The following is an 18,510-nucleotide window of genomic DNA, read 5'->3' as shown; positions in this document are numbered from 1 at the left end:
GTGGTGTGATTTAGGTCGTATCTGTATTGTACTTTATAGCTTACAAAGCTCTTGCACACATATTATCTCATTGGATAATGAATATCTCTCATTATTCATCCAACAAAATTATTTTGAGCTTCTTGTGCTGGGCTCCGGGCTGGGCACCAGGGATGCAGCAGTGAGCAAGGCCAGGTGGGAGCCGGAGCTGCTGTGGACTTCACGCTCCCAGGGGGCGATGTGTTTGTGGGGGAGACAGACTCGAAACACAAATTAATTTCGGACAGTGCCAACTGCTGTGAAAAAATCAAACTGGTTTAAGTGAAAGTGAGAGACTGGGGCTGGGGGGAGGTGGAGGCTGGGTTAGAAAAGCTCACGAGGGAAGGCCACTGGGACAGGAAGACCCAATGGATGAGAATGAACCAGTCATGGGAAGATTTTTGGGAAAACGCTGCAAGATTGTTAAGGAAGGCTTGTTAGTCTCCATTTATAAATGAGAAAACTGGGGCCTAAGGGGTTTAAGTGATTCCCCTAAGAGACAGTCACAATTTCAACCTGGGTCTTCCTGCCTCTAGAGGAAATTGAGGACTTTGGCTTGGAGCGGTCATTCTTCCCCGTGTGAAATCCACAGCTGTCTTTTCGCTGGGGCTTCAGTTCAGTGTGTGCACCAGGGAATAGGGAGGAAAAGTCAGTCTCTCCGTGGCCCGTCAGGTACAGGGCAATTCACTGACAAACCTGGAAAGACCTTTTCCAGTGTTTTTCTCCTTCAAAGAATACCTGAACTCTGCTTCAGGACTTCAGTACCATTGTCCCAGTGATTTCCCCTAAATTATGGGCTGGGTTTCCCACTGAGATAGTCCTAAATGCCATGAAAAAGTGATGGGTTGGAAAAGGTCAAACCATGTAAATCCCCTTCTTTTAAAATTCAATTTAGTACAAGGCAGTAAACTGAAAAAATCATATTGGGCCCATGTCAGCTTGTCTGACTTTCCCCACGATGTGAGTTTGAACTTCGTCTTACTTCTGATCTTTCCCATAATCCAACATGCTCCTATTTCCACTGTGGGGAGGAAGGAGCCCATCAAATAGGAACCTTTCCTCCAAACTAAAAAAGTTGGCAGGCCACAGTGCAAAGTGTGAATTCCAGTTCTACAGGTTGGACACTGCTTTGGGGTGACTTCACCATATTCATTAATCCATCCTCCTCACCCCCAAATGCCTGAGGTCCACTGAAGCATCTTTCTCCAGAGAGAGATTCTAGTAGGAAATCTATGTCTGGAAATACTTGACAACTCTGTCCTCTTTATCAGGTGTATACTCCTTCAAGGAAAACTCTGGTGTCGTCCTCAGTGCCTTCGTGTTGCTTAAAATGGAAAGGGTGATCACACTTCTAAACCCATACTATCACGAGATAAGTAGAGGGGACTCATAAGTATGGCTTTTGCTCTCTCTGGTGACGCTAAATGCCTTGGGAGGATTTGCATCTAGTCATTTCCACTGTATGTTAAATTAACTAAATCAAGTAACTTGAGAGGGGAGAAAAATCAACATTTAAAAAAAAAACAAAACACTTGTTCTCATATTTAGCTGACAACAGTATTTAATATCCTGATACTCAAATGTTGTAGCTGAATCATAACTTGAACTAGATGGCCTTCAGCTGCCAGGCCCGTGGCCTTGACCTCCATAGACAACAGCCAGGCCATTAGTTACACTGTGTGTCAATTCTGTGTAAATGAAAAGAAAGAATTCGGTGACTTCAACTCAGTAAGCATTTATTGGGCGTCTCACCTTGTGTAGACAATGCTGAGTAACAGTACAACACTTACCCCCAAAGAATTGATCATTATTTGCCTTGGGTTGGTGATGAGAACTGGAATAAGGCCCTCCTTAGGCTTTAATATAGCAGATTTAAATTTGGCAAACACTTATTGAGTCCCTGTGAGGCTTACTCCAAGGCCTAAGCCAGATAGGCACTTTCATTTTCAGCATCACAGTGGCCTCTCAAAGCGACCCTGTGAAGTATATAATTGTACTCGATGGCTCAGAGGGCCTGATTGACCTGCCTGGAGTCACAGAGAAAGTGATGAAGCTCAATGTCCATCCCAGATCTGAAGGCAAGTCCAGTGCATCTCCAGTGGGCCATGCAAGGGGTGAGCTCCTGCCTCATCCCCTGTTCAGGCCTGTTCCCACACAGCAATGCAGGCAGTAACAGTCTAAGAGAGCCCTGAGTCCTGGTCACTGAGTACCGATAATGTACAGCCAAAAATCTGTGTATAGGACTTCTAATTTAAATGAGCACATACTGAGCTCCAAGTGGCACGAGGAGGATGATCACTGCAGTTTTCTTTCAAGTAGCTTAATATAGTGCCTCTGACATGTTAGTATAGCTGCAGCTACGTCGCTAGAATTGAATGCAGCTGATGAGTAGTACTAGACGCCTGGAATGCTATATGGGAATCTTCATGATTTTGTTGCTTTACGTTTATTCCTTCTCTTCCACTTTCTAAGACAGAAAAGAAAGGTTATGCTGCGTAGAGGCTAGTGTGCTCCAATATATATTAACATCTTAATGGGAAAGCTGTGCATGTACTGTATACATTTACTACTCTCTGACAAGAGGGAATTAAATGTCAGAAGGATTTGTAGCATCTATAATTGAATTGGTGCTGAGAAAAGCAAATCTTAAAGAAGAATAACATATTAGGATTAGCAAATAATGTGGCATTTTGTCAGCGCATGCCATTCAGTTTGTTCCCCTTCAGTAATAAAGTTGTGCTTTTTAAAATGCACATTTATTTTTGTTGCCATAGATGGGAGCTACACTAGGTGATGAGAATGAGTAGCTACATTTTTCAGGTGGTGGCAGGTTTTCTTGTGTGTATGTTTGGGTTTGGGTTTGGGGGTTTTTTGTTTTTTGTTTGTTCATTTGTTTTTGAGGTCAGATTATGGTTTTGCTTCAAATTTGGAAAATCCACTACCAGATGTTTTCTTTCTTCCTAGCAAGAAGTAGCAAATGACATCATAGTTACTAAGCTTTCTCTGGGATAGACTAATCCCACAACCCTAGGAAGCTGGAGGCAGCATTTCCATTATAAACACCAATTCTAAGAGTTTTTAATTAAGCTGACTTGTCCAGCAAGACCTCAGCCCAGGAAAGAGACTAAAACTGAACCAAGTGACAGAACTATTGCAAAAAGTCAACCAACAGTTCTAACTTTCTCTCCAGTCTTCCACGGTTGGGGGAAGCAGAGAAGGTTGAGCATCTGAATCATCCAATAAATAGAAGTACGAGGACTTCTAATATCATTAGAAGCTTCCCATATTTTAAATGTTAAGTTTTAAGATGAGACCTAAGGTAGTTTATAACCTATGAAAAGAGTAAATAGGTGCATTTGAGGGGAGTGTGTAGCTCTCCCCAAGTTGCTAAATGTGCCTTAAAGCCTGAACCGGGGATGTTTGGAATGTGAGTGTGAGCCAATGCGATGTGGCTGTCTTGCCCTGGGCTGCATACTTTATCGTATATTACTGTATCACACTTCACTTCCTCAGAGTAGAAAACTTGATGTCCTTTTGGCAAAAAAAAAAAACTGACCTCGGATTCCGTGCACCCCTGGGCTTCAGGGTGGGCAGGCTGCAGTTGCAGTGAGGGTTCTGCTCAGGGAGTCCCTCTGCCAAAGTCCCTATTTGCCTGGAGCTCGTTTAGGATGTACTGGCCATTCCCTGGTTATCCATGGATCCCTGCTTTGGCAGCAGAGCCTTCTAGGCTTATCACAAATCCATGATTATTCGCATGGCAGTTTATGTGATGCGTCCCATGCCAGGTGGTAAAGTAGCTATAGAAACCAGGATCTTGTGCAGAGCCCTGTCTAATGGAGGCAGCATGGCTGCCGCAGCACAGCCTTTGGGGTGACTCTGGCAAGTGGTTTGAGGAGAGAAAGCAAATAGAGAGGAGTCCCCTAGAGGGAGGGGGCAGGAGACCAAAGTTCCATCAGCAGTCTCCTTTCTCGTTAGGCCCTGGGGAGCTACTGCCTTTAGAACTCCGCCCTTTCACATTGCCCATGATGGATGGATTGGGCCAGGTCAACTAGGCCCAATCTTAGTAGTTTGGGGCATCACTTGTGGGAGTTTCCTTGAGATTTTTTTGTCCTAAAATTTCCAAGATACTAAAGCCAGCCCAGGGGGTTGAAGCTGTGACCCAAACAGTAGTTAGCAAACTTAACATTCCGCAAACAGCTTGCAGACTTTCACCTGCAGCTAAGTTGTTTCAGCTTTTTGCTGAAAGAAAATCTAACTCACGAATACTAAACAGATCCTGATTTACCAGCCATAGAAGTGGGTGCAGGATGGGACAGGACAGGTAGTAGGGGTTGTACCACAACTGCGAGCCGCCATGGACACCTCCCAGCATTGACAGTGTGATCTGCAAGTCGGAATTACTCAGCAAGTAGGCCTCCCTCATTCACTTGAGGTCACATGTGAAATGATTTGGGTGAGAGTCTTAACTCCAGCTGGACTATGCTATGCACGCATGCTTCCTGGAGGGCTGGAGTAGCCTTTATGCTATAACCACACAGCAAGCAAAAACATGGCTTTACTTTTCATGGGGATGAGGGCAGAGCATAGTCCCAGAATAGAAACACTCTCACACCTGTTACTAAGTAAAAAGAACACTTGTAACCTCTTAAGGAACAAGACAACATGACTTTCTAAACCAAGAGATGTCCATTTACCTGAGAGTCAGGCATGTCTGTAAGTGCCTTCCACTCCCTCATTTATTTTCCATTGAGAAGCTGGGGGCTGCTAAAGAATTGGCCTCTGGTTTCCTTCTCTGCCTGACTCAGAAAGTGGGCCAGAAATCTAAAGAGGATGGATGACCCCAGGAAAGCCAGCACTTCATGGGACCTGAATGAAAGGGTCTGCACCCTAAAAGGAGCAAGGTCTTTGGCTGATGGTGAAAGCTGTAGCCTTTCCACTTAGAAACAATTTCTAAGACACCAGTCCAAGTTCTTGCCTTGCGAGTGGAACAGGAAATGTCAGACAACCCGTGGACTTTGCTGGAGCCTTGCTCCTTTTCGTGGCCGATATTTTCTTCTATTTCTAGTTATCATCCGACTCTGTTAGCCCAGTGCCTCTCTGTGTAGCATCTCGTGCTGTTGCTTCATACCACGAGCGAGGCGCCAGCCCACAGGTGCAGGCAGATCCTTCTTACCTAGTACTAGGCAACCAGCGTTCACCCCATTCCCCAGCTGCCTCCAGCCAGTCAGTAGCACGATAAACACTCTGCCACCCGCCCACTCCACCAGTAGAAACAAAAGGAAGGAGGGAGCTGAGTCTGGAAACAGCTCTGCTCTTCCCAGGGCAGGCCAAGCCAGGACAGGGACACTGAGCGAACGCACAGCTCTATTAATACCTCCCACAGGAAACCCAGGAGGTGGGAGTGGGGTTGGCGAGAGGCGGTGAGGAGCTCATAACCAGCAGTGTTCCCTGTAAATTAAACATCAGTTACCTCTGTGTCCGTCTGCAGTAATTGAAGGCAGCAAAATGTCTCAGTGATTAACTGGTGGTAGTAAACTTTCTGATTGAAGTGAGTATCCGAAGATAGCTAGAGAGATTACCTTTATAAATAAGTGTCCATAAAATATGTATGTCCTTGAGGGTGGGGAAGATAACTAGAACCTAAGTATTTAATTTGGGCTAAGTGCAGGGAAAACATAGCCACACTGGGCATATTTAGCATTTAAGTTCATGGGGAGCAAAGGTCAAATGAATAGTATTGGCTCAAGAAATTAATCCCACAGATACATGCCCTGTGAGGGGTTTGTTGTTGTTGTTGTTGTTGTTGTTTTGGGGTTTTTCGGAAAGGTTTTCTGTTTATTTTTGTCCAAGTATGTGTGTCTCTCTCTGTCTCTCCCGCCTTAGTCTTCTAGAATGTTCCTGTGCCTAGGCATGGAGGAGGCAGTCTTTTAAAGTGGATAGAAGAGTGCCTTCCCCCAAGGGTTAGGGCTGTGCCTAGGAAATCTTCTCAAAGCGTCTCTCTATTCTCTTCCCAGAACGGGACCTCTCTTCACCTCTTGCATGTAACTTTGCCCTCTCCTCAACATCTAGTAGCACTTGTTTTCCTCACCCAATTTTAAGACATTCGGAGTTTGTTGAAAGACACATACATTTTAATAGATCTGAAGCTCATGGCAGTTGGAGATAAGTTAATTCTCATTCCCACAAGATCCCCTATTTTGACAGCTCCCTCGGGAAAATGCAACTTGCTGGCTTTTGCGGCTACTTTTGTTTCCTGCGAGCAATTTTGACTTTGAGCAGTTGGGGTGAGCGTCTCCAGTGTGCAAAGCACTGTCCTCCAGCAGACACCCCGTGTCCAGTGGCTCCCCAAGGGTAGCGTTCCCCTTCAAAGCTCTATTGTCTCTAAAAGAAAGTTTCCACAGCCAAGTCCTGCCTTGCTGAAAAGACTCTCCAGACAACGGAGGCCGTAGCATCCGCAGTCGGCAACACTTTTGGCTGAGGAGGGATGTTCCTCTCCCCCACGTTTCCAGTTGAGCTCATTAGACACGTTGCTGGAGGGGCCCGCCCGTCATGGCGCGGGCTAATTGGCTGCAGTGCGCTCTGCCTCCAACCCAGCGCCCTTCTCCAATTAAACTCCCATCATCCTGTTGTCCTGGGCGACCTGCTGCTGCCTCCGATTTGGCATTTCTGTTTGGGTTTGGGTTTTGGGGTTTTGTGTAGTCCGTTCAAAGGTAACTTAATGAAACACTTTAAATACTCCATTTTTTAATTTAAACTCTTTTAATTAAAGTACTTTTCATAGTACCCTCAGTCACGAGTTATTTCCCCACATCCTTCAGTGCTTAATCTCAGAGCAGAATTGGAAATATCGATAGAAAGTGTAAATCATGCCCTCCTGCTGAAAGCGTTGTATCAGGTTTCGGCTCAAAAGAGCACCATTACCTTTAGCTGTCACGGATCCGTACACTTGATCGATAAACTTCAAATATTATTAGAGGTGGAGGCTTCAGAGATTTGCTCTGTTCTTTAGAGAGAGACAGAGATAAATCTTTCTTAAAAATTGACTTGAATTTGCACTCTCAGTCTTCCTGGTGAAATGCATTTCTCTTAGGCGTCCAGCGACTGCAAGGGGGACAGATTTATAGGCCATGTGCTTCTTGTACTGAAAGATTTAAATGGTAAATCCTTCACATATGACTTCACAAATCATGTAAAGTTAAAAGATTTTTACCGTTTCTGTTGCTGCTGTGCTTAAATTGTAAGGTACAGCTAGTAAATCATTTTAATGGAGGTGTCGTACTTGACTCAATAAAAAAAAAGACAATGGTTTAGCTTCCACTCCAAAATGTTAATGTATTAATCAACGGGAGAATAATTGTTTTTTACTACATTATAAATCTCAGATGCCATTAGGATTTCAGCAAGGGGTGATGTAGCCACATTCCTAAATTAAAATTGTTTACACTGCCATACATCCATTCTGCATCACCATAGCTCATTCTGGGTTCATTTTGGAGTTGTTCTCCAGCCAAACGTGTCGTTCCTCAGTCGGAAGAAGACATCCCGAGGGAGTGATGCTTATAAAGGAAAATTAATTGCATTGTGAGGTGTTAAATAAATAAAATAAAACCCGTCTGTGACAATGGACAATTATTCCTTGCTGTCTTTTTTGAAATAGGTTTTTAGGTTTTAAATTGAGGCTCACTCCCTCATACATCCTAAATGTAGCAAGCCTGTCACTTGTCTTTAGTCTTATAATCCTTGTTTTATGTCTAGGCAGCTGTGGCTTCTGAGCTTCTTACTTTTCCTATGCATACACCTTTCAGGGAATAAGTCATCGGGCACCCGTAGAAAGATGCTCTATCCTCCCTTCCACAGTTTCTGTTGTTACCTAAAGGTGCCATTCAGGTGCCCTTACATAGTTAGGTCGACCTCCTTAATTAGGATCTGCAACTGGATACAGATAGAACGAACGAGAAGACTAGGTCAGGACCACACAGACTCTATTTCTTCCCTCCCTGGCTCCCTAAGCTTGTTCCACATGCATTAGCACTCCTCTGCTGCTTATAATGAAATTGCCTTGTGGGGAGAACAGATCAATTCAGCACTGGACAGGTCAGTCTGTTCCTTCAGTGTAACTTGATCCATCTCGATTGTTCTCTCTGACTCCTCCATTAAAAAAGAAGGTGACCTTCTGACCCCGGAGGCAGTGTCACCGGGGCTTCTGGTGTCTTGTAATAAGCTCTACATCCCTATTCCTTTTCTGATTTCAACAGATTCCCGAGCAGGTGAAGAAGGCTCGATAAGAGCGGTGGATCACGCCGTGATCGGCGGCGTCGTGGCGGTGGTGGTGTTCGCCATGCTGTGCTTGCTCATCATTCTGGGGCGCTATTTTGCCAGACATAAAGGTAAGCGAGGTGCCTTGACAGGCAGGAGCAACGTGTCACCACAGCCCCCGCATCCGGGGACTTTACAAGGCTGTCCTTGATAGGCAGTTTGGTTTACGTGGCCACACACCCTATCTGCTTCCTGAAACTGGAAGAGGAAAAAATCCCAGAAATCTTAGCAGCTGCTGATTGGGACTTGGGGAGTTGATGAGTAGCCCTCCTCGATTTGGATTTTCTCTAAATAGTAAGCTTTATAGAGTTGTTATTCTGTCATCTGTAACTGGGGACAGAGTAGAAATGATCACTTAGGGGCTGGTGTGCAAGGTGTGGCGTGAACCCCCAAGTGATAAACATGGAAAAAGCATCCCCATAGCCTGCTGTTTTTCTGGGAAGCAGGGGACCATCCCTGTTCCCTGACTCAAACTCTGGGTAAACTATCATAATGGCTAAAATACTTCCTTGGTTTGATGTGCCCAGGTAAAGAAAATCCTTTGCCTTAAAAGCCACATAAATATGTATTTTTAAAATTATCACTGCAATTGATTTAAATTGCCATTAATCATCACACTTATCAACTGTGCAGTCTGGATGGGCAATCATCTTTTCCAGTGCTCCTCCTCTCTGCCCCATGCTGCTCGATCCTCTTCTCCCCTCTTCGTAATTTATTCTTCCTTTTCTTTGTCAGCCCTTGTCTTTCTCAGTTATTTTTCTCAAGCACTATGCAATGAGCTTGCAGAGTTTTCTAGGCGTTTGCATACTGCTTGATTGTTGAACTTGGGTTTGGGAGAAGGTCCCTTGAGCACAGCACTGGAGGTCCAAGGTACTTGACAACCACCTTTAGGATATGAAGTGCACGTCTCAAGCATAAAACGGTTTGGGATGCTCAGAGCTGTCGGTCCTTCACCCTCTGCCCATACTCAGGAGGCGGTCTGTTTGGCCTCCGATGTTTATTTAGCTTGATAGACACAGGAAGTGAGGACAGAGAGCAGGGCAGAGTCTGAGCAGCAGCTGCGGGGGACCAGGGGAAGAGAGCATGTGAGTCCCTCTACAGAAGGAAAAAGGATACAGGAGGGAAGCATTTGACCGCTTGCTTTCTCAGATTTGTCACTTTGGAAACCTGAAAATATAGCAAATGTCTCGGCCATTTAAAATCGAAGAATCTTCGGGGATATAGTATATAATGGGGGGGCTTATTTCATTGTGGCAGGCAGTATAAGTTTTATCTATATACCATACTGAGGTGCACTCCTTGTCTTTCTCCATGTAAACTGTTGGGATTTGCTGATAAGAGTGTTACCAACTTTGTAACGTTCTGTCTATTGTCATTACAAAGTGGCTGTGCCAATTAGCAAATCCATGAATCTGGGTCCGGGCTAGTGTTACACGATGATAGAGAATCACTCGTTCGTTAAGATAGACCCCAAGCCTTGATTCCAGCCATTATAATGCAAATTATTTCTCAATCTGGAACCTCACTCTGAAGACAGGAAAATCAAACACACTTGTGCGAGTGCAAGCACATTCTCAACTATGGATAGGCAATAATGATTGATGAAGCCAGGAGACCGTGGTTCAAATAAACAATTTGAGATGACAATAGAAGGATCATCAGGGCCCTAATTCATTTATTGGCTAATTGCTCTTCCTTGCTTTGGTCTTTAACCACGTACGTGCACATAGCTGGTCACTGGTCCTTGGTGTTTACTGTTGATACGTTAGTCAGCAGCTCTCCAGCTTTCTGCATTTTTAGCTCCCACTCACGTCTTCTTCTGCTGACATCCTCTGGTCATCATCACTGCTCTAATGTCTCATTTGCTGAATTATATCGCAGCGGTTCAGTTGGAGTGGTGCCTTTGGAACCCCCGGATCCCCATTTGTCTCACCCACCTCGCTCTCTTCTTCCAATTGTTTTTTCCCCTCCGCTGCCTGCACACCACTTCGGCTGATGATGGCCATAAAGCAAGTTGCCATCTCTGTGCCACTTTACACAGAGGCCATCAGACAGTCACGGTGCTTTACCCCTTCATCTTTCAGGTACATACTTCACTCATGAAGCCAAAGGAGCCGATGACGCAGCAGACGCAGACACAGCTATAATCAATGCAGAAGGAGGACAGAACAACTCCGAAGAAAAGAAAGAGTACTTCATCTAGATCAGCCTTTTTGTTTCAATGAGGTGTCCAACTGGCCCTATTTAGATGATAAAGAGACAGTGATATTGGATCTTGCGAGAAATTCGTGTGTTTTTTTATGAATGGGTGGAAAGGTGCGAGACTGGGAAGGCTTGGGATTTGCTGTGTAAAAAAAAATGTTCTTTGAAAAGTACACTCTGCTGTTTGACACCTCTTTTTTGTTCGTTTGTTTGTTTAATTTTTATTTCTTCCTACCAAGTCAAACTTGGATACTTGGATTTAGTTTCCGTAGATTGCAGAAAATTCTGTGCCTTGTTTTTTGTTTGTTGAATTCCTTTTTTTTTCCCCCTTTGTGTGCATTTATTCCCCCACCCTTCCCCCCATTTTGGATTTTTTTTCCAAAATCTCCCATTTTGGAATTTGCCTGCTGGGATTCCTTAGACTCTTTTCCTCCCCTTTTTTGTTCTTGTTTTTACTTTCTTTTGTTTATTTTTGAGGTAACTGCTTTCTGTTCAAAATTCAGTTTCATAAAAGGAGAACCAGCACAGTTTAGATTTCATAGTTCAGAATTTAGTGTATCCATAAATGCATTCTTCTCTGTTGTCGTAAAGATTTGGGTGAACAAACAATGAAAACTCTTTGCTGCTGCCCATGTTTCAAATACTTAGAGCAGTGAAGACTAGAAAATTAGACTGTGATTCAGAAAATGTTCTGTTTGCTGTGGAACTACATTACTGTACAGGGTTATCTGCAAGTGAGGTGTGTCACAATGAGATTGAATCTGTCTTTAATTCTGTATCTGTAGACGGCTCAGTAGAGATACCCCACGCTGTCCAGAAAGGTTTGGGGCGGAAAGGACTCCTCCTTTTTCAATGCCCTAAACAGACCTGACAGGTGAGGTCTGTTCCTTTTATATAAGTGGACAAATTTGAGTTGCCACAGGAGGGGAAGTAGGGAGGGGGGGAAAGACAGTTCTGCTCTGGTTACTTCTGTTCCAAATGATTCCATCCACCTTTCCCAATCGGCCTTACTTCTCACTAATTTGTAGGAAAAAGCAAGTCTGTGTGTTGTGCGAATGACTGAATGGGACAGGGTTTTTTCTTTTTCCTTTGTGCTTAGTTAGGAAGGCAGTAGGATGTGGCCTGCATGTACTGTATATTACAGATATTCGTCATGCTGGGATTTCCAACTCGAATCCGTGTGAAACTTTCATTCCTTCAGATTTGGCTTGACAAAGGCAGGAGGGTACAAAAGAAGGGCCGGTATTGTTCTCACACTGGTCTGCTGTCGATCTCAGTTCTCGAAAGGTCAGAGCAGAGGTGGAAAAACAGCATGTAGGGATTTTCAGTTACTTAATCAAAACTCAAATGTGAGTGTTTTTATCTTTTTACCTTTCATACACTAGCCTTGGCCTCTTTCCTCAGCCTTAAGAACCATCTGCCAAAAAATTACTGATCCTCGCATGATGGCAGCCATAGCGCATAGCTACTAAAATAAGTCACCTTGGACATGTCTTAGATGAGGAGCCTCGGGAAAAGGTAGAGGAGTCACGTTACCATTTACATTTTTTTAAAAGAAATGTGGGGATTTTCACTGAAACGTCTAGGAAATCTAGAAGTAGTCCTGAAGGACGAAAACTAAACTCTTACCATTATGTTTTGGTAAGGCTCCTGACTCCAGATAACAGTCCTTATGGAAAGATGGCATCAAAAAAGATAGATCTATATATATATATATAAATATATATTATATAACATTTTCAGTGAGTAATTTTGGATTTTGCAAGGTGCATTTTTACTATTGTTACATTATGTGGAAAACTTATGCTGATTTATTTAAGGGGAAAAAAGTGTCAACTCTTCGTTATTTGAAAGCGTGTTTATTTTTCTTGTCTTTATTTTAACCTTTGATAGAACCATTGCAATATGGGGGCCTTTTGGGAACGGACTGGTATGTAAAAGAAAATCCATTATCGAGCAGCATTTTGTTTACCCCTCTCCTATCCCTAGGCACTTAATCAAGACAAAAAGCCACAACTGAACATCCGTTTTCGATGAATTTTATAACGTGCAGCTCTGTTTGAGCCCTTGGCACCCATTCCGACCATAGTATAACCATATCAAAGGGTGAGAACCACTTAGCATGTTGTCGAAAGGTTTTTTTCAGTTGTTCTTTTTAGAAAAAACAAAAAACAAAAAACTACCATGGCTCACGGAATTGGCATCTCATTTTTGGGACGTCCCATCTTTCTGTTTTGAAAAGTGTACAGTAGTGCAGTGTTCCTGATGTAACTTTATGGCTTACAATGTCGACATGTCTCAGGTTCATGTGTTTTTGATTGGTGTTTTCCGTCTCAGGTAGATTGCAAAGTGTAGGCCCCACACATTGGAAAAAAATAATAATAAAACGAAGCAAAAACAGGAAATTATGGATTTTAGTTGTATATTGGTTTATGTATTTTTTTCTTAAGTATACAGTGCACTGTTTGAAATGTATTGTTGAGTATTACTTTGTACAGGTTGATCACTTTTTTTAGAGTGAAGAAAGAACAAACTTGTTTTTTGTGTTTTTTAAAGGAATATAAAATAATGAAGGATGTATAATTGATGCCAAATAAGCTTGTTCTTTAGTCACATCGACGTCTTATTTTTCCCTTTAGGCCAGTTCTGTTTTTAAGGTGTACATGGGCAATGTTACAGTGTAAGAAACTCCATATCCATATGTTCCCATTCGCATTTTGTATTGGTTCATGTATACCATTTTTACAAAAAAAAAAGAAAAAAAAAGAAGTACTATAAAATATCTGTCTTCTTAATAAAAAAATTAATGTTACAAAGTGATCCTTTAATCTCTTTATGGACTTCTTACGGACGCCTTCGCGTGAGACGAGAGATGGGCCTCTGGTCCCGGCTTCCTCCTTAGGACCGTGTGCGAGGCCGAGAACACCGGCAGTAGCTGCTAGGACGTGCTGCCGGCTGGGTTTCTTGGGACTGTGTCCTCTCTCCTTCTCTGCTCACCCCTCCTGTCCTTGTTCTCTCCCACCCTCTCAGTGGACAGGCGAGCCGGATGCCGTGGTTGACTTGGGATCCTCCGCGTGAACTCAGCGATCTGTGCAGGTGTGCGAGATGCCGTGGCGGGCCAGCCAGGACAGGCCCCCCGCCCCGTGGACGTGTCTCCTGCCCTCACCTCCTCTTTCACCTCCCACCCCCACCGACTTCCCTGTGTTGGCTGTTCCACCTGTCTCTTACTTTGGGATTTCGTGTCTTAACGATTCATTCTGCCTTCTTCTTTTAAAGTTCTCTCTCCTTTCACAAAAAGAAGACGTGAGCTATGGAGGGCTGGCTTGGCCATCTGCAGAAGGTCGTTCTCACTTACTGTTTAGGTCGCCGAGACTTCCAGACTGGGGGGACAGCAGGACTCAGTCTGTTGTCATCGTCCTTGCCTTGCAGGCGAAGTTAGTGGTGACCACGCTTCGTGGTGGCTGATCTTGCAAATGCGCAGATAATACTTGACCGTGCCCAATGCCCTTTCCCCAGCAGCGGTGGTTGAGGTCCCTTTTTCTCTCTCGGTCAGGTAATGGGGAAAGTTCAGCCGTGAAAGAAAAGGTAAGCTCCAGAAAAGCCAACACCTGGGTATCTACCCCCGGCCTCATCCATCCTGGCCTGGTCTCTTACCTGTCTCTGTTAAAAAAAAAATCAGTCAATCAGATAACGCAGTTTTTGAGCACCTGCTGTATGTCCAGCATTGTGAGGGGCGCAGAGGAGTATAAGGTGGTCTCTGGAGGCTAAGTGGCATCAGTCACACCACATGAAAACATGAAGTGGTCCTCAGCCGTGGATGCCACAGCGAATATGGTTAAGCCCAGAGAGTGCTGGGAACTTCTTGGAGCAGAGATCAGTGAGGGCTGGTGAGTCAGCTTCATAGAGGAGCTGGGACCCCCACTGTATCTTAGAGGATGGTTCAGCAGAGAAGGGTGTGAGTCAAAGGTACAGAGAGCAATAAGCCCAGCCAGCCTGCTGGTTTGTATAGGAAATTTTAAGTGGAATCAGTTGTGTATGCAGGGTGGGACCAGTCCTGTGGCTGTCTATAGTCAAAGCCCAGGCACGGGAGATGAGATTCCAGTGGCCTCTCCCAGCCTCTACCACAGGGCCAGGAGCAGTGGGGAGCACTGATTCATCAGACCTGTCCAAAGACCCACGGGGTGGCTCAGGATAGGAATCCAGGGCACAGGCTGGAGTGAGACTGCCTGGACTCAAATTACCTGAAACACCACGTGAATGACCCAACCTGCCTGGCCTTGGTCTCCCGCTCCGTAAGGCAGGCATCACCATAACCTCAAAGGTTGTTCAGAGAGATACATGAAAGAAGCAGTCAGCACTTCGCAAATAAGGTGTCAGGCATGCACTAAGCGTTCATTACGCATTAGTCATAAAACAAGAGAGGCCAATGGTGATTAAAAAGATAGAATGTTACCCACGGCTGCCAAGAAGTGGCTACCACTAGGAGGGAGCTCGGTGGGCTCCTGTGCGTATGGACACATCGGGCCCTTATGAACCTTGGCTTAGAAGGTTTAATGACCCCTTTCTCTTCACCATTCATTAGTATAGTTATTCCAAACCGTGTGGCACGCAGTGTGTTTCGTGTCCACACCCCCTTCCCCCTTGTCTGCAACGTGAGGCTCCAGGTTCACCTGTAAATTGCAGAGAAGGGACCAAGTTCCCTGAACTGAGGCAGACAGGAGGTGGCAACTTGCTGCACATTTGCCGTTTGAGCTCCACTGGGTATGCAAATGAGAAGGCGCCAGAAGCAGCCCGTGTTAGTAGGAGCTTGATAAGTTGCCCAGTCCTTCATTTGGTGTGAGAGTGAAAATGGTCCTTGTTTCCTCCAGAGGGTTTCCACAAATGTTTTGGCCTGGCACTCTCCAAATACATCAAATGGAACCCCGAGGTGATATGCGGGTGTTAATTGGTACAATCCTTCACTGTCTTCTGTCTACTTGAAATGCAATTCTTGCGCTGCTGTGGACTTACTCCATGGAGAAATGTTCCTTTGATTCTGTCATCCAGAACCTTAAAGCAGCCGTGCAGGTACTGCGCTACAGGTAGAAAGGCCCTGCTTAAAGGAAAACATTTTTGTTTCATGATAAAATTATGCCTTAGATGAATACACCTTTTGCCAGGAGGCCAAATACACAAACCTTCGTCATGAAGAACTGGCAGCCAAATCCCTTCAGAGTGAAATCTGTATTCATAGCCATGCACGTATAGTTTTTGAAGTGCTTGGGTGCCCTGACCTGCTGTACAGGAAAAGAAGGAAGGAACTCTTGGCCATCGTCCAAATGACCCGGGGCCAGTATCATATTAAAGTCACTGGTAGGCACATGGTAGGCACTCAGCAAGTGGCAGTTGATTAAATGAAGAGTAGTCAAGCACCCGGTTGCCTGAGTCTTACTTTATACTTAGTCTGAACGGGCCACCAATTCTGTATTTCAGACCTTGACATTTGCAAGTCCATCCTCGGTAGGGGTAGCTTTCAGGTTGGCCTTGAAGAAATGAGCCAGCCAGCCCTGAGTTTAGTGCTGTTGGACTCACCATTCTCAAGGACCTACTGGAACAGACTATCGGTCCCCGCTTTGTGGAGAACGACATTTTTGGTAATGGCTAAGCAAAGCCTTACAATTGCTATCATACATTGTGAGGGGCCTTCAGAATGAGGTGTGGCATGTTAGAAAAATCCAAACCATACTCCTTGCCTCATTTGTTGTGTTCATTTCAAAACGTTGAAATGTGCCTCTGATAGGAGCCACAGGATTCAGCGCCCCCGTGACACCCCACATCATTACATGTGACAGGCAGAGGGTGCTGGGCACCATAATGTGAGCGCCCCAGAACTGAGACCCAAAAGCAGGACTCTCCTCTTGTTTTCAAGTCTTCCAATCCTCAGTTTCCAGGCTCTGCAGTACACAGGAAACTATTTGTTTTTTTTGTCCTCTACAGTTTTATTTTTCATTCCGGAGTAAACGTAGAATGTCTACTGCCCCTGGTGGTCAGTGCTGGGAAATAGAACCCGAGCCTTGATATTTAAATGTGGAATTAATTCCAGCAAGGAAACTGACTTAAAATCTACTGCTCTCTCTCACACTCATGCACACCCGCCCTTTCCTCCCATTTTACTCCCTCCTAATCCATCGAAGTGTTGAGCTGGGACAGTGAGGACCACTACTGAGGGACAAATCAACCCGTGCTCCGGGCCCCAGGCGTCTCCAGCTGCCCTCCGAACGTGCACTGGCTCAGTCATATTCCAGATGTGACCACCTTAAATCTTCCTTAAGTGCTGTCTTCTCAGGTTAATTAATCACCAGGCTTAAACTTGCTGTTACCAGCAGGAAGTCCGTCCTGAAGTCAGCAATGTTACGATTGCATCTTCTAATGCTGTTTATCCTGCATTAGTGTTTACTTAGGGGGAAAATTGATCTGTAATTGATATTTCAGTCTTCCAGAGCTGGTGTTGGAAGAGCCTAATGCAAGCCTTTAATAGCAAGCAAATATTTAAATCCCTTAATGGTTGCTGAATATTGAAATGTGTGACTTTATTACTCTTTTTGGTTTGTTTTCTCTGTAGTTGTGTATTTCATCGTTTAAACTTGCAACAGATGCTGGCAGGCTCGAGTCTAGCTAATCCACAAAAGCTGTTTGCCCAGACACAGCAGACCTGATTAAAAAGTATTGCTATGGAAGGGAGTCTTCTGCACTAATCAGTCTCTGTTAGCTAGTGACGAAATTACCATCCATCTCTCTCTCTTTCTCTTTCTCTCCCTCTCTCTAGGCCTGTTTTCTCTAACCTCCTCTCCCAGAATAAAGTGATGGGGGCAGCTATAGTGTTGCAATTAGGAGCATGAATCTTTTATCGTTTGGACAAGGAAGGGAAAATGCCATTACTGTCAACCGAAATGTCCTACTTGGGTGTTTTGCTCCTACTTCCCTGCCAAAGCCCATTGCTGCTGCTGAAAGTGTATAACATTCACAGCTGTTCTTGATGGCTTGATTCTTAACACAGCCAGAAATGTAGCCCGGGAGATGCTTAAGACAGTTTATGGAAAATAATAGATTTCCTTGCAGAGACACCAATGCGTCGAGAAGGGCCTTGAGTCACGTTAGACCCAGCCAAGATCACCAATTTTCTCCCTTTCTGGCTTCAGTTACAAAGGCTATTGCTTAAAAAAAAAATGCAGGCCCTCTTGAATTCTCTGTTTTCCCGGTTGGTTTCTATCAGCACCCACAAGTTTCTGGCTATGGCGCTTTGTCTCATCACTCACCTGCAGCAGCCATGAGATCTGAAAAGAAGCCGCGCCTACAGAAGTGGAAAGAAAAAGATGCTACCAAGGGGAGAAGAAGAATTCCCAGGAAAGCCAGCCGATGAGAGCTGAGACTAGGTCCACCAGCTTGGGTGCTCCAGAGACAGACGTCTGTGTTGGAGGTCACCACTACCACCCCAGCACCAGGGTGGGGTCCTTCCTTCCCTGCGTTGGCATCCCAGGTGGCCATCAGGAATGCCAAGAAGTGATGTAGTTAGTTCCCCTAGCTTCAGCTATCCGGCCCCGTTGCCCTGCCCTGACTCTCAGACCCAGCCCTTAGATAGGAACTTCTGGGAATGACACTCCCTTTGGCAAAAGGGAGTGGCTTCTCAGTCACAAATGTCGGGAAGTCCGCAAGAATGAAACAACAAACAGTGCCTCGCAAGGTTACAGCTTTCAGACTGTTTCTGCAAATGCATGTCAAAAGCCATGTGTCTTTTTGCCCCACTGCATCTCCTCAGTCCTGCTGGGAAGTATCCAGGTAGAGGGCACCGGCCAGCAGGCACCGCCCAGCTCTCTCTCCCTTTGCCTCTAGTCACAGCCGCAAACACCCCAGCAAGTGCCTCCAACTCCCCCACTGTTTTCATTCTCAGCTTCTCCTAAATGGAAACCATTAATCATACTAAATTGTGCAATGATT

The 18,510-nt window shown here is 44.9% G+C and overlaps 1 protein-coding gene across 2 annotated transcripts in view; it reads left to right on the top strand.

Annotated features, from left to right (window-relative positions):
- CADM1 (cell adhesion molecule 1) overlaps positions 1-17,742 on the top strand; it is a 416,015-nt gene extending 398,273 nt beyond the window's left edge. Inside the window, exons 8-9 of one of the 2 annotated variants that reach the window (XM_012659205.1) lie at positions 8,274-8,405; positions 17,342-17,742. In XM_012659205.1, coding sequence (XP_012514659.1) covers positions 8,274-8,405; positions 17,342-17,379 — 170 coding nt within the window. In that variant the 3' untranslated portion in view covers positions 17,380-17,742. Of the gene's footprint in view, positions 1-8,273; positions 8,406-10,418; positions 13,293-17,341 lie in introns of those variants that run through there. The other variant, XM_012659204.1, reaches the window with a different exon arrangement.
- The last annotated feature ends 768 nt before the right edge of the window (positions 17,743-18,510 follow it).

This window comes from Propithecus coquereli, unplaced genomic scaffold (assembly GCF_000956105.1).
Source record: "Propithecus coquereli isolate 6110/MARCELLA unplaced genomic scaffold, Pcoq_1.0 Scaffold6, whole genome shotgun sequence".
Taxonomy (NCBI): Eukaryota; Metazoa; Chordata; class Mammalia; order Primates; family Indriidae; genus Propithecus; species Propithecus coquereli.
Note: the sequence above shows the minus strand (reverse complement) of the source record. Positions and strands in the feature narration are given on the sequence as shown.